The 12,855-nt window shown below is 45.5% G+C and overlaps 1 protein-coding gene across 6 annotated transcripts in view; it reads left to right on the top strand.

Annotated features, from left to right (window-relative positions):
• The window catches only part of DCTN1 (dynactin subunit 1), a 1,327,898-nt gene that overhangs the window by 762,523 nt on the left and 552,520 nt on the right, over positions 1 to 12,855 (top strand). For all 6 annotated transcript variants that reach the window (XM_069632341.1, XM_069632339.1, XM_069632344.1 and 3 more), the window contains one exon: positions 8,961 to 9,113. In XM_069632341.1, coding sequence (XP_069488442.1) covers positions 8,961 to 9,113 — 153 coding nt within the window. The remainder of the gene's footprint in view (positions 1 to 8,960; positions 9,114 to 12,855) is intronic.

The raw sequence follows: 12,855 nt of genomic DNA, 5'->3' as shown, positions 1-12,855 counted from the left end.
CCCTCTCTACACTCCGGCTCTCCAGGCTTCCCCAGTGGACAATCAGATGGCATTCAATGCCATCTTAGGAAAAGTGGCAGATTATTTTAAAATTGCCACCCAGGAGGCCCTACCTGAACAAGATTTTGTGGAGGATATTCTTAAAGAAAAACCCCCTCCAGCCAAGCCATACCTCTCCTGACCAACTTTGTCTCCTGCAGAAAACCAAGCCCTTCATCCCAGAAAACCACTCGGATAAGCTGTCCAAGCTGTGGTCCTCTCCCACTTGGATGGTGGCAAGGCCCTTTTGGAAGGCCTTGAAGTGACTACGCTGGGATGGGTCCTACCTTCTGAAACACAACTCAACAAAGCACTCTGCAAATTATACATCACTCCGACCCTCATTGAACTGCCTTGGTCCCGCTGTAAGCATGCATCATCTTCAAATCCAGCTACATCATGTACAAGACTGTCGCCCTGAAGTCCCCAGGCTACCTAACAGGGAAACTCAGCATCTCTGGAGGGTTACGATCCACCAGACTCTAGGACTTTTTCATTTTTTATCTGGAGAGAGTGAGACCCTTTTTCCCACTCTCTCTTGTATTTTTATGTGATTTGAACTCTGGGTTTCTTTTGGAATGGTGGAGTCTGACAAACTCCATAGACATCTCTTTACATTGTAGCACACTGCACCTTCAGTGTAGTGGCACAGGGAAGTCTTTCTAGATTTCCCAAAGGTTTAAATACCTTCTCCTGGATAACTACTGTTTCCAAGAGCAGTGAAGTGAAATTAACTTTACTTACATTTGTACCTTTACTTACATTTGTACCTTTCTAGATCCAGCACACACTATTTTACCATAGGGTGCTGGAGGGGTTATTTAGTATCCCCTTTGTCTAGTTTCTCATGTAACAATTTTATGTTAACCTTTCTACAATTAATGCAGTGGTTTACTTTTTACTACCATTGTGTGCTTTTACCACAGGCTGCGTTCCCAGCTACAGTAAGGCACCCATGGTTGCCCATTTTGTCAAAATGGCCCGGTCTTCTTGTTTCATCCATTGAGATTTACTCTGCGTGCCAAACCAGGTTTGGTCCCTTTGTATGTTTCGTCTTTGACCAAATTCATTGGTGAAGCTTGCCACTGGCTCCAGCAAGTCTGGCAGGGGCAGGAAGTGTGGGAGGTGCCCAAAACTCCCTGTGCTTAATCCCCTTGGTTACAGGAATGCACCCAAAGGGGATTCGCTATCTGGCTGTCCTTAGAGGACAGCCACCCTGCTGTGTGATTGACGGCTAGGATGCAAATGAATGGGAGAAACCTGCATAAAAGGCGGTCTTTTGCGTTGAAGGCAGAGTCGACCACTGGACGAAGGAATCTGAAGAAGAACTTGGAAGAGACGCCTACTGCAACTCCTGGACCGTTGGTTTGCCCGGTGAAGCCCTTCCGCAGTGCTGAAGCACCGAATTCTCTTTGACTAGAGAAGCCCTGCAAAGGACGACTTCTCCCCTTGGGTTGGTAGGACCAGTCGACCCCAAGACAAACTCATCTGGAAATACTCTCGGAGCTGGCTGTAATTCCATTGCTGCTGCAGGAACCGATTGCCAGGGAGAGGAAGACCAGAATCGAGTGAGTGTCTTTAAGTCGGACCCGAACTCCAGGAAGATCCTCCGGACTCCCAGGAAGTAGGACTGACCAAGCTTGAGCCACCTTAACAGAGTGCTTGACCCCAGATGCGAGGAAAGTCCATAGTGGTATCCGAGAACCGCAGTGGTGCTATTTGCGAGAGTCACGGGAAGCTGAAACTGCAAAGTGCTGCTGATCTGAAGTTTGCCCATTGCTGCCGCCAACCTTCCATTCGTATGGGCAGCAGTCCGCAAACGTCCTCCCTCTTGTCCCCACCACTGAGGCCCAGGAACAATAGGATCTGTAGACCTACACAGGAACAGAAGCCAGCTGGAACCAATTTCTTCAAACCAAAGGTACTGTAAAACTAAGGGGACTTGCCGCTTGTTGTGTAACCTTTCTAGCTCTCAGTTGACTTGACTTGGCTTCTTTTTGCAGAATTGCTTGCAGCTTTGACCTTCACAAGCCTCCAGCTTGTGGCCCTACAGTGATTTCATTTTCTACAAAGACCTCTAAAACATTTTGCAATACTTTACCTACCTGCAAGAAGTGTTTCAGTACACCTAGACTTGTGCTTAATTAACATTGGCTTTCCTGGCTCCCTGAAAGACACTTCTTACTGGGATACCTCTGACTTTGTGCTTTACCTTTCCCCCAGGAAAGGGTTAATTTACTTGGCATTGGAAGGGTTAAAAAGTACTTACCTGCTTAAGAATATTTGTTAACATTTGTTTTATTTTTAAACATTTTCTTTGACACCAAAGTCAGTATTGCTCTAAATGTGCCAGTGTTATACCAATGTCCAGTGTCCTAGTTATTTAAGTCACCTGAGGGTGTAGGAAGTGTCTATGTGCCATCCCCATTGGGTATCTACTGATTTATTGAAACTGAGTGTGTATTTTGAAGTGTATTTTTGTGTTGCATTTATTGCTCTCTTCTAAAGAAGGCTTATACAACTGACTGTTAAATTAATAAATAATTGTTTAATCAAGAAACCTTGAGTGTAAGAGTTTATTTGAATATTGGTCACTGTGAATCTGTTACAACCCTACAGCTCACATTGACCCCTCTTGAGATAAGCCTGTCTGCTCAGTCACACTACCAACCTGTGTAGTACAGACTTATACCAAAGGCTGGGTTACTTATTGCCAGGAGGACAAGGTTGGTGTAGTCTCCCAAAGGGTACTACATACAATCTTGCCTAACAGACGGCCTCATGGCTTCAGCTAATTTCCCGAGACAAGCTAAAGTCATCAATCCCTGCGAACGTCTGTTGTACAAATTAAATAGACATACCACATTGTCCTCAGCCATCCGTATCTTCAACGATTGTAGATCCGGTGAACCAGAATCAACAACCTCCATCTTCCAACCATGAGTGACATCAACCCAAGCCAATAGCCCACCACTGGGTCTAGCTTGAGGTACATTTTAAGCAGCAACATGTAGCCCTGGATACTAAAGGGTTCAAAGGTCCAAGTTTCCTGTAGAGCGGCAATCTGATGATCTCTAATAAACACACACCAATCGGACTCAGCCAGCAGTCGGTTCACCCCTGCCACATTCCACGAGAGCAATCTATAACCCCTACTGGCCGTTCAAGAATTGGCAGCCTCGCCCCCAGTCAGTCCTGCTCATCTAAGTCAACAGCAGGGCGTCCATGCCTAGTGCTGTTGCCAACATAAATGGCTAAAGTTCTTACAAGGTTGGCAGCTCTCCTAATATTTCCCAGGGGTAGCTGATCTGGCACAATCAACGGCGCACTGAGAAATTCACCAGATCTTAGTCCATTTGAGGTCCCCACCACTGGATATGTTCTAAAGTAAATTGAGAAAAGACCATCTACCAATTACTGGGATACCAAAGACATTTTAATAAAGTCAAACCCTGTGTTAAGAATAGCGCCCCTAGAGCACTGGACAATATAATTTCGAATGATCGAGAGACAGACCTTGGTGTGACGAATCCAAAAAGACATTTATTCTTCAGGGCTTCTTGTTTCTCAAACTCATTAGGAGCAAGTTTAGGCACACTTACCATCACAAAGAGGAGGCCTCCTTCTCCTCACCTGTTTATGTCATCATGGTTTAACTGCCTCAGATGCCCAGTTGTCCCTCCCCCCACTTTAAATATGTTTGGGCCTGAAGGGGGCGTACGAAAGGGTGCTCCATGTGCATCATTGGGAATTGATTTTCCTCCCGGTGGTATTAGTCTGCTTGCCCATCGGTCACATAGAGCACTTGGCCGGCCAACTTGGGTAATAGTGCCCAAGGACGAACCTCACATACCAACTACAGGCTTGGGTGAAGGCATAATGGGAACGGGTCCATTGTGTTGACTATTACTTTTGGTCAATGACATAAATAACTCCTTCAGTTCTTTAGTTTCCCCAATAAGCCTTTCAGGTGGCTATCAATGGTATTAATAATGATGTGCTTGTACGAAGAAAAGCTATTTTCTAATTGACATAATACCTTTTTATTGTCTAGGTCACTGCCACTATGGCCCAAATCAGAAGGGCATATCTGTGTGCCCATTTCACATAGATGGGAGGCCGGGCCCGTAGTTTGGACACCCTGTTTCTTTTTTCCTATAAGGGGCACCACACGATATTTACGTGACCTTGAACACGTTACTGTCTTCCACGTGGGTTCTACACTACACACCCCATTTATAGCAACAGAAGTGGCACTAGGGGATGCAAGGACAAAATTATTATGTAACTTTAGCGGGCACATTTCTACATTTCCAGCTGCCAAATCAACAGCCTGGCTTCGGCTTGGGGGCAGTAAATGTGGATCAGCCACTGATTTATCGTTAACCTGTTCAACCCTAATATCTACAGTGGGCAATTCAGAGGCGGGGGTATACAATTCCACAATGTTCGGAACCAACGTTCCCATTCCTGTTTCATTGCCGGAGTTTACCCTAAAAACAAAGCTTCTGCCCTCTGCTTGTCTGTATTAGGGGCCACTTCAAACTGCGCCAAAAGATCTTCCTTTGTTATGTGAGGTCTAGACTCCTGATACTTTCACCTTTGTCAAGACCGGATCACAGAAGGAAATCGGGTCATTCCTTTCCATAATCACACAATTAGAGGCAGAGCTTGATGGAGCTTTCACTTCCCTTGGACCCAATGAGATCGATGTTCCGTGCTCCATGGAAATTACAGCCTTGGAGCCTGGAAGGCTTACCGGGTCTACTGGGGCATCGATATCATATAAGAAGTCTTTAATTTCGGTAATTAAAAGATGAACCTCCTTAATCGGGTTAAAAAATGTAGAGATTTTAAAATGTAAGGGCTAAAATACACGCTAGAATCTTCAATATTACCAAGCTTCAGCAACAAATTACAAAAAAACCCAAAAACATAAGTCCACTAATGCACAAATGTCCACAAAATGAAAACAGTCCAATTTAGGTTAGGGAGAGGCACGCCCGACTGGCTACAGGGGAATCCCGAGTCCGTCTCCCCCCTCACCCAATAACCGTGCTTTCCAACAGCGGAACACCAGAGTACCGGGCAACAACAGTCACTATTTATCTGAGCGTCCCCCTCCATGCCATCAAAAAGAAGTCCAGCGTACACACTTTCGGGTTTAGGGCTTACCGGTCCTGGTATGTCTGTTTTTTTGGAGCTCCTTCTGGAAGTCAATGGAGATTAATGGTAGCTGAATAACGTGAAGCAGATCTACCAGCCGCTACTCAAATTAGCTTGCGGCTCTCAACAGCCGCCCTTCACCGCTACAGGTGCCATTGCAGGGTTCTTAAAGTGGGAGGAGGGCGTGGCTTAGCAGGACCAACAGCAGACATGCTTTCCAGGACTCCACTGCTCCCGTGGCTCTCAAAAGCCGCCATCACAGCCGAGCTGGTATTGAGTGTGTTGAAGGAAACACAAAGTGAGAATAGGAGATATCTTGCTTGGGGAAAGAAGGGTGTATTCCCCACCCCCTCCCAAAGAACAGTTGAAATACTCGAAGCAAAAACTGTAGTCTGTGTTTTCCCAGCGATATTATTTATTTATTCGCATTTGTATAGCGCACTTGCAGCCCATGGGCATCGAGGCGCTGTTACAAGTAGGTGTTGGATTCTTAATTCAGCAGATATGCATGAGACCGGAGGTCTTATGGATACACAATTACAGGCATAGTTGCAGGTGAAGCATGATATTCATAATACAGTGACAGAATGCCGTCAGGTACGTTTCATACAAAGAGCTTGGTTTTAACAGCTTTGCGGAAGGCTTGGTGGGATTCAATCATTCTGATGTGGGGTGGCAGTGCGTTCCAGTGGGTGGCGGCCCGAGTGGGAAAGCTGGCACCACCGGCGCGCACTTTGCGTGATTTGGGCGTGACAATCGTGTTGGAATAGCACATTCTTAATGGTCTGGTGGCAGAGTGCTTGGTGATTCTTTGGGTCAAGTAGGGTGGAGCAAGTTCATGGAGGCATTTGTGGGTAAGGGCGAGTGTTTTGAAAACAATCCTCTCTTTCACCGGGAGCCAGTGTGCCTGTCTTCTGACTTCTGAGATGTGGTCTTTTCTCGCGGTGCCTGTGGCCGCCCTAAGTGCATTATTTTGAACTAGCTGAAGTTTGGCCAGGTTCTTATTGGAGGTCCCAACGAGTAGGGCATTACAGTAGTCCAGCCTAGATCCAATTATTGCCCTAGCAATGGTGAGGCAATTCTGGCGAGACAGGAAAGGTCTGGCAGCGTTGAGGACTTTCGAGTAATAGGCTGAGGAGGAGGCGATGGCATTGACCTGTCTATCCATTGACAAGTCGGAGTCTAGGTAGACTCCGAGTGTCTTCACATGATTGGAGACCTTGATGGGAATGTTGTCAATAGTGAAGGAAGTGTACTGTTCACCGAGGTTCCCCAGCGTGGAGGGTGCTCCTATGAGGAGGAGTTTGGTTTTTTCGCTATTGAGGCATAGCCAGTTATCTGCCATCCATGATTGGATAGTGGAGTAGATGGTGGTAAGGGTTTTAGTATCCGCCAGGTAGTCGCCTGTGAGTGGGATGAGGACCTGGGTGTCATCCGCATAGTTTGTATACGAGATGCCCAGGGAGTCAAGGATGCTGAACAGTGGCCTCGTGAAGAGGTTGTAAAGCGTGGGCGCGATACATGAGCCCTGAGGCACACCGCAGGTGATGTGGCTGGGTGTGGCACAGGCTGAGTCAGAGAAGACTTTCATGGCCCTTTCTTGGAGGAAGGAGGTAATCCATTCGCAAGCTTTGGGGGAAAAGTTAGCTTGGGTAGCTAGATGGTGACACAAGGTGTTGTGGTCCACCAGGTCAAAGGCGGCGGATAGATCCAGGAGCAGAAGGAGAGCAGGTTTCCCTGCGTCTCTTAGATCGTCCATTTGGTTCTTTAGGTCCAGGAGAGCCGTTTCGGTACCGTGTCGTGGGCGGAAGCCAGATTGCCGCAGGCCGAGGAGACGGTTTTCTTCAAGGAACTTTTGGACTTGCAGGTAAGCTGCTTTGTCCAGGATTTTCAGCAGGAAGGGTACAGTGGTGATAGGTCGATAATTCCCCGGGATCGTTGGGTCCAGCGAGGGTTTTTTGAGGAGTGGGCGTACCCAGGCCTCCTTAAGTCCAGTTGGAACGTGGCCAGACTGGAAGGATGAATTAATGAATGCTGTGAGGAATGGAGCTAGGATCTGTGCTGAGTCTTTAATGAGACTAGCTGGGCAGGCATCTCCCTTACAGTTGGAGGGTTTGATGGACTTGAGCAAGGCGATGACCTCGTGCTCAGTAATATCTTTGAAGTCAAAAGATGGAGAGGGATTAGTGGTGGAGGGCGTGGTGGGTTGACTATGCAGGTTAGCTATGAGGCGGGAAAGGGCTTTTTGGTGGCCACGAATTTTAGTTTGGAGAGTGTTGAGCTTGTCTAGCATTGCGGATTGAATGCTATTGCACCAGTTGTCGTCTTTGATGAGAGCAGGAGGAGGGGAGGATGGTTTTTCCAGTTCCCTGAATATGGTGAAGATTTCCTTTGACCCCGATTTGGCGTCATAGATCCTAGCGTTGAAGGAAGCAGCTTTAGCTAGGGTGATGTTAGTTTTGTAGGATTTGGAGATGGCTTTGAACGCATTTTTGGTGGTTTCTGATGGGTTAGCTTTCCAAGTGGAGAGGGCAGTCCTCTTTTGCGCACGTTGTTCAAGGAGTTCTTTGGAGAACCATGAGTTAGCGTGTTTGGTTTTCTTGGCTTTTTTGAGGGTCAGTGGCGCAACGGCGTCAACTGCTTGGGTGATGACTTCTTTGAATGTGTTGGCTAGGGTTTCTGGGTTGTTGGAGAATGGGGCCTGCAAGGCCGGGTTGCGGAGATAGGGTGCTAAATTCTCGACTGTGAGCTGGCGGGAGCTCCTGGCGAGAGTAGCTGGGCAGGGGGTGGGAGGTGAGTTGGTCTCTTTTTTGGTGCGAAGGTTGAATTGGATGTAATGGTGGTCAGACCATGGGATGGGCGTGTTTTCCGTGACAAGTAGTGAGCAGCTATGTTGACTGATCCAGTCGAGGGTGCGCCCTTTGATGTGGGTGGAGTCAGAGACAGATTGTGCAAAGCCCAGGGTGGATAGGGCGTTCTTGAGGGTTTTGGCATGGGGGTCCTTAGGGTCATTAAGCCCCAGGTTGAGGTCGCACAAGAGTATGACCTGGGAGGCCTTTTTGATGTTGTTGGACAGTGCGAAGATGAGGGTGTCATGGAAGTCAGTGCAAGGACCCGGAGGTCTGTAGACAATGTGCACAGTTATGGTGCAGTTAGGAGAAACATTAATTTTGAGTGGGAGGTAGTCACTATTGTGGTCAAGTTGCCCTGCCATTTCCCTTATAGCAAAGGTTTCCCTGGCGATGAGGGCCACGCCACCACCTCTCTGAAAGGTGCGGTCCTTCCTGAATATGGAGTACCCCGACGGAATAGCCAGAGATAGTGCCGGGCCTGAACTTTCGTTGAGCCAGGTTTTAGTGAGGAATAGGAGGTCAAGATTGTCCTTAATGATCAGGTCGTTGATGTCGAGGGCGTGGGCAGGTACGGAGCGAGCGTTGAGCAGGGCGCAACTAAGGGTGTGGACCGTTGGATGTGTGATGGACGTGGGTGGTCTGAGGGGGGTAGTGGGTGGGTCAGGGATAGGGGGTAGGGGGTAGATATTATAGTGGCTATAATGAGTTCATGCGGGATAATCACAAAGAACTAAAGTAGAAACTTGAATTCGATTCATTATTGCGCAGTTAGTGCACATTGTTCCAGTTGAAACAATAAGCAATCCAAAAAAGAAAGTAACCTTACATGTGTGTTAAGATAAATGTTTTTGTTTTTTGTGTGGAGCTTTCAGACCTGTAATGACACTGAATGTTCTCTTTCAGGCCATTGAAATGGAATTACGTAAAATGGAAGTGCTTCAGGCTAATCGGCATGTCTCCCTCCTTACCTCATTTATGCCAGACAGTTTCCTGCGGCACGGTGGGGATCATGACTGTGTCCTTGTGCTACTGCTTATTCCGCGACTCATTTGCAAGGTGAGTTAACGCTGCAGGTGTTATAGAGTGAGCACTGGCTAATCAATTTATACCACAGATAATGTAGTGTTTACTGTCTATTTGGCTTAGTAGATGCTCAAGTGAAGCACAAACATTTCTATTTTCTAGACTCTGATTACTGATGCTGCATTTGTTGCATATGCTTAAACGTTCAAACTTCGATTTTTGTGTTGGCTGTCGTGTTGCAGATTTATTTATTTCCCTAGTCCCAAAAGGTTTAATCTTACAGATAGGGATGTTCTCGTAACTATTTGCAAATGTAAAAACCCTGATAATGGTGGATCGGCACACTGACGATGACCCACGTTATCTCTTTGATCTCTGTTGAACATTCTCAACCATGTGGAGAAGTGGAAGTACAATACACATGCCTTAATATTTTACAAGTTTCTTAAAGCGGCCCAGGAAAGTCCAAATTACCCAGAGGATTTTGAGTCAATCCAAACCGTACTCAAAGATGAAGTATAGTAATTGCAAGGCAAAATCCAGCTTTATTATCATCCAAATAAAGCAGGGACAGCATGCAAGCATTATAATCTTGTTTCTCTCAGAGGATACATAGAAAACAATTGTTTGTCATCATTGAAGTCATAACATAATCTTAGTCACCAAAACCTACGGGGATTGGTTAGTGGTGGGGGCTGCATATAGACGCTATATGTATTAAAAGTTTGATTTGGTTACGCATTTCTGATAGCTCCACTTAGAACCACCTCTAAATTGATAAAGGTACAAATACATCATCCCTACACCAAGTGATTGGTTGGTAAGTTATTTCATGGGTGGCATACCATTGAGGATTTTGATTGGTTGGTTTCTTACTAACCAACCTTGAAAAAATGATTGGTCGTCAATACATGAGTCAGACGGATAGTAGGAGTAGGGAGGCCCATATACTGTTCATTGTTCATTAAAAAAGTAACATCCCTCATTCCCAGGCCATGAGCCAGGGTGATCTCTTTGTACTTGGCTTTGTGTGGCGCCTCGTGTCTGTGTACATGCATGGACTATGGCAGGTGTCCTAATTGTTTTTGCTTCTAATGAATAGTCATTGTCTTCCAATTGAGGTTCATGTGTGATGAGACCATGCATGAAATGGAATTACTTCCTATTTATTAAAGTTTTATCTAATGTTAACATATGTGCTGGTTTTTGTTGCCTCTAGGGACACTCTTGTTATCCTTCATGGAGCTTTTTTGGCTTACTGTGTCCTTGCATCTGGCTAACAAAGACTGGTTGTGCTCTTAATTAATCTGAGAATATATTGCTTGCTTCTTGGGAATCGTTATCGTTTGCTTACTGTATGCTGCTCCTATCCCCCTTATTCATGGTAACCTTGGCTTGGGTTACTAGCTACTGTCTGAGCTCTGGTGGTGCCTCCCTCTGGAACAGGCTGGTGCCTCCCTCTGGAACAGCCTCCCTGCCACTCTAAAACTTGAGGAGAACCATCTCCGGTTCCAGAAGCACCTCAAAACCTTCCTCTTTGCTTCTACCTTCTCCTCTCCTCTCCCCTGTTGATTCTAATCTCCCTCGGCACCATGCACCTGGCCACCCTCTGTCCTCTGGGCCCAGGTACCTGCTCATCTTGCCACCCTCACACACTGCCTCCGGGCCACCCCTTGCACTGGGGTCTGTATCTGTACCCATAAAGCCCTCCCCTTTTTTTCCTGCACTTTCAGACCTACCCGGCCTGCTGCCATAAACCCAGCGCTTGCCACTTGCTGGCTGCACTCCCATTGTTTGTTGCCTTTTTATTTATTATTTTATTATTATTCTTGTTTTTTCCTTCTCGCTCTGCACTTTCCTTTTGTTTCCCCTTCCATGCACTTCTCCCTCTTCCCCCTGTACCCTGCACTTGTGCGTTCTCAATGTCACTGGGCCTAGTAAGATTGTTGTTTTTGTTCTCCCCTGTTCCCCTTTCCTTGCCTTGTTGCGCTCTAAAACACTTGTGTATGAGCGCGATAGAAATAAAATATCAATATCAATATCTGTATTACTGTGTATTCAGCGTTTAGCATTCTCTCGACATCTTGAGGCCTTTGTTTAGTTAAAAGCATGCTGTAGCTTCCATTTTTAAGAAGATGACTGCCTGGTTTTACTTCTGCTTTTATGATCGTGAGCTATATTCACATGTTATTCGTTTTGCATATAACTTGTACATTGGTTCTGATAGTGTAGTTCATGTCTTGTGGATGCTATGTTAATATTCTTAATGTATAAATGCATAATTTGCCAAGTGTCTGCGTTTCTTCGTGTGTGGTGCATGTGTTCATGTCTAATGCATGCGCTTGTTACTGTTAAGTTAGTTTCTGCTTTTGCCATCTTCAGCTTAAATGGTCTCTGTCTGGGAAAAGGGCGGTACAGTTGCCTCAGTGAGTAACGTTTGTCACCTGTGCGGTCAGTGCTCCAGATACGATTTGGTAGTGGGAGTATTTTACTTCCTATTTTTTTTAAAGATGGTGTAAAATGATTTTTTAGGGAGTAAAATTGTAAGTCCACTTCCCAATTAGCGTGTTTTTATAAGCGAGTAAATATTATAACTGAAAATCTTAAATGTTTTTGTAATAATTTTTTGCACCTAGCTATTCATGCACAAAAAAACAGATGTACTTCTTCCGATCAGGTAGTTATAGTAGTTTCTTCCTGTGAGACTACATGCACAACTTGTCCAAACATATCCATAGCGCTGAGACGGTGAATGCAGGGGCACAGGATTCTACATGCCTTGTTCCCATTTTTTGTTGGGTGTATTTTTACACCCCGTTTTTATTTTTTGGGAGTCTTTGCCTATTTGTAGGGAGTCAAAGTGGCCGATGCACTCCTTATCTGTAAGGCTGTGTGCGGTATTGGGTCAGGGGAGGGGCAGAAACTATGGATTACTTATTCATCTGTCTCTCAACAAGTTGGTTTGGGAACACATTTTTCTTTTTAGGTTTTCCTTATTTAGGTTTTCTCACATTAATTTAGATCCTATATTTTAGGAATCCTTAAAATATTCTCAAGAATCTACAAACATTTCACATGTCACTGCTTCTGGTTCCCACCCATCTTGCTGGTAGTTAAGTCAGATAGTTTACGTTGTAGGGCGTTCTGTAGGCTGATCTGTACCCCTATATAATTGGCCTGAAATATCTGGTAACGAGGTGCCCACAACATTTCCTGTCCTGCTGAAAATAAGAATAGGAAGGCACAGCGTGTTGCAGTTTTTTGCAGCCTTCTTTCTGCATGATGTATAGGTTTGACAGACTCTATTTCTACCTAGACCGAGCAAACTACGCGGTCAGTCAAAAACATTTTTTTTAAACTTATTGCCTATTTAACCTTGATGGATTTGGGAATCTGGCCCAGTGGACAGATTTTTGGTGCCCACCCTAATTATAGTGAACAAAGTAACTCTGAGAGATTACCCAACGCCCAATCAAGATAGCAATGGAGAGCAGACAAGGCTATTCTCAGGTGAGTGAGTGAGTGGGTTTAGGGGTGCACAATAAGTCCACACAGTGAAATACATAATAATTCATATTAGTGTGGTGCAGACAGTCAACCCATTTGATTGCTCACCATCTCATATAGTGCATTATCTACTACACACGTTTGATTAAGGTTTAGTTTTTAATTCACTTAAAGTCCGTTTAGTTGCACTATCTGCATATAGATCATCACAAATAAAAATGTCATGTTGGGGAGTGCCAGTCGTTAAAGCCTTCATGGAAGGAGTAAA

This window comes from Ambystoma mexicanum, chromosome 6q, assembly GCF_040938575.1.
Source record: "Ambystoma mexicanum isolate Mex_15411 chromosome 6q, UKY_AmexF1_1, whole genome shotgun sequence".
In the NCBI taxonomy this organism is placed as follows: Eukaryota; Metazoa; Chordata; class Amphibia; order Caudata; family Ambystomatidae; genus Ambystoma; species Ambystoma mexicanum.
Note: the sequence above shows the minus strand (reverse complement) of the source record. Positions and strands in the feature narration are given on the sequence as shown.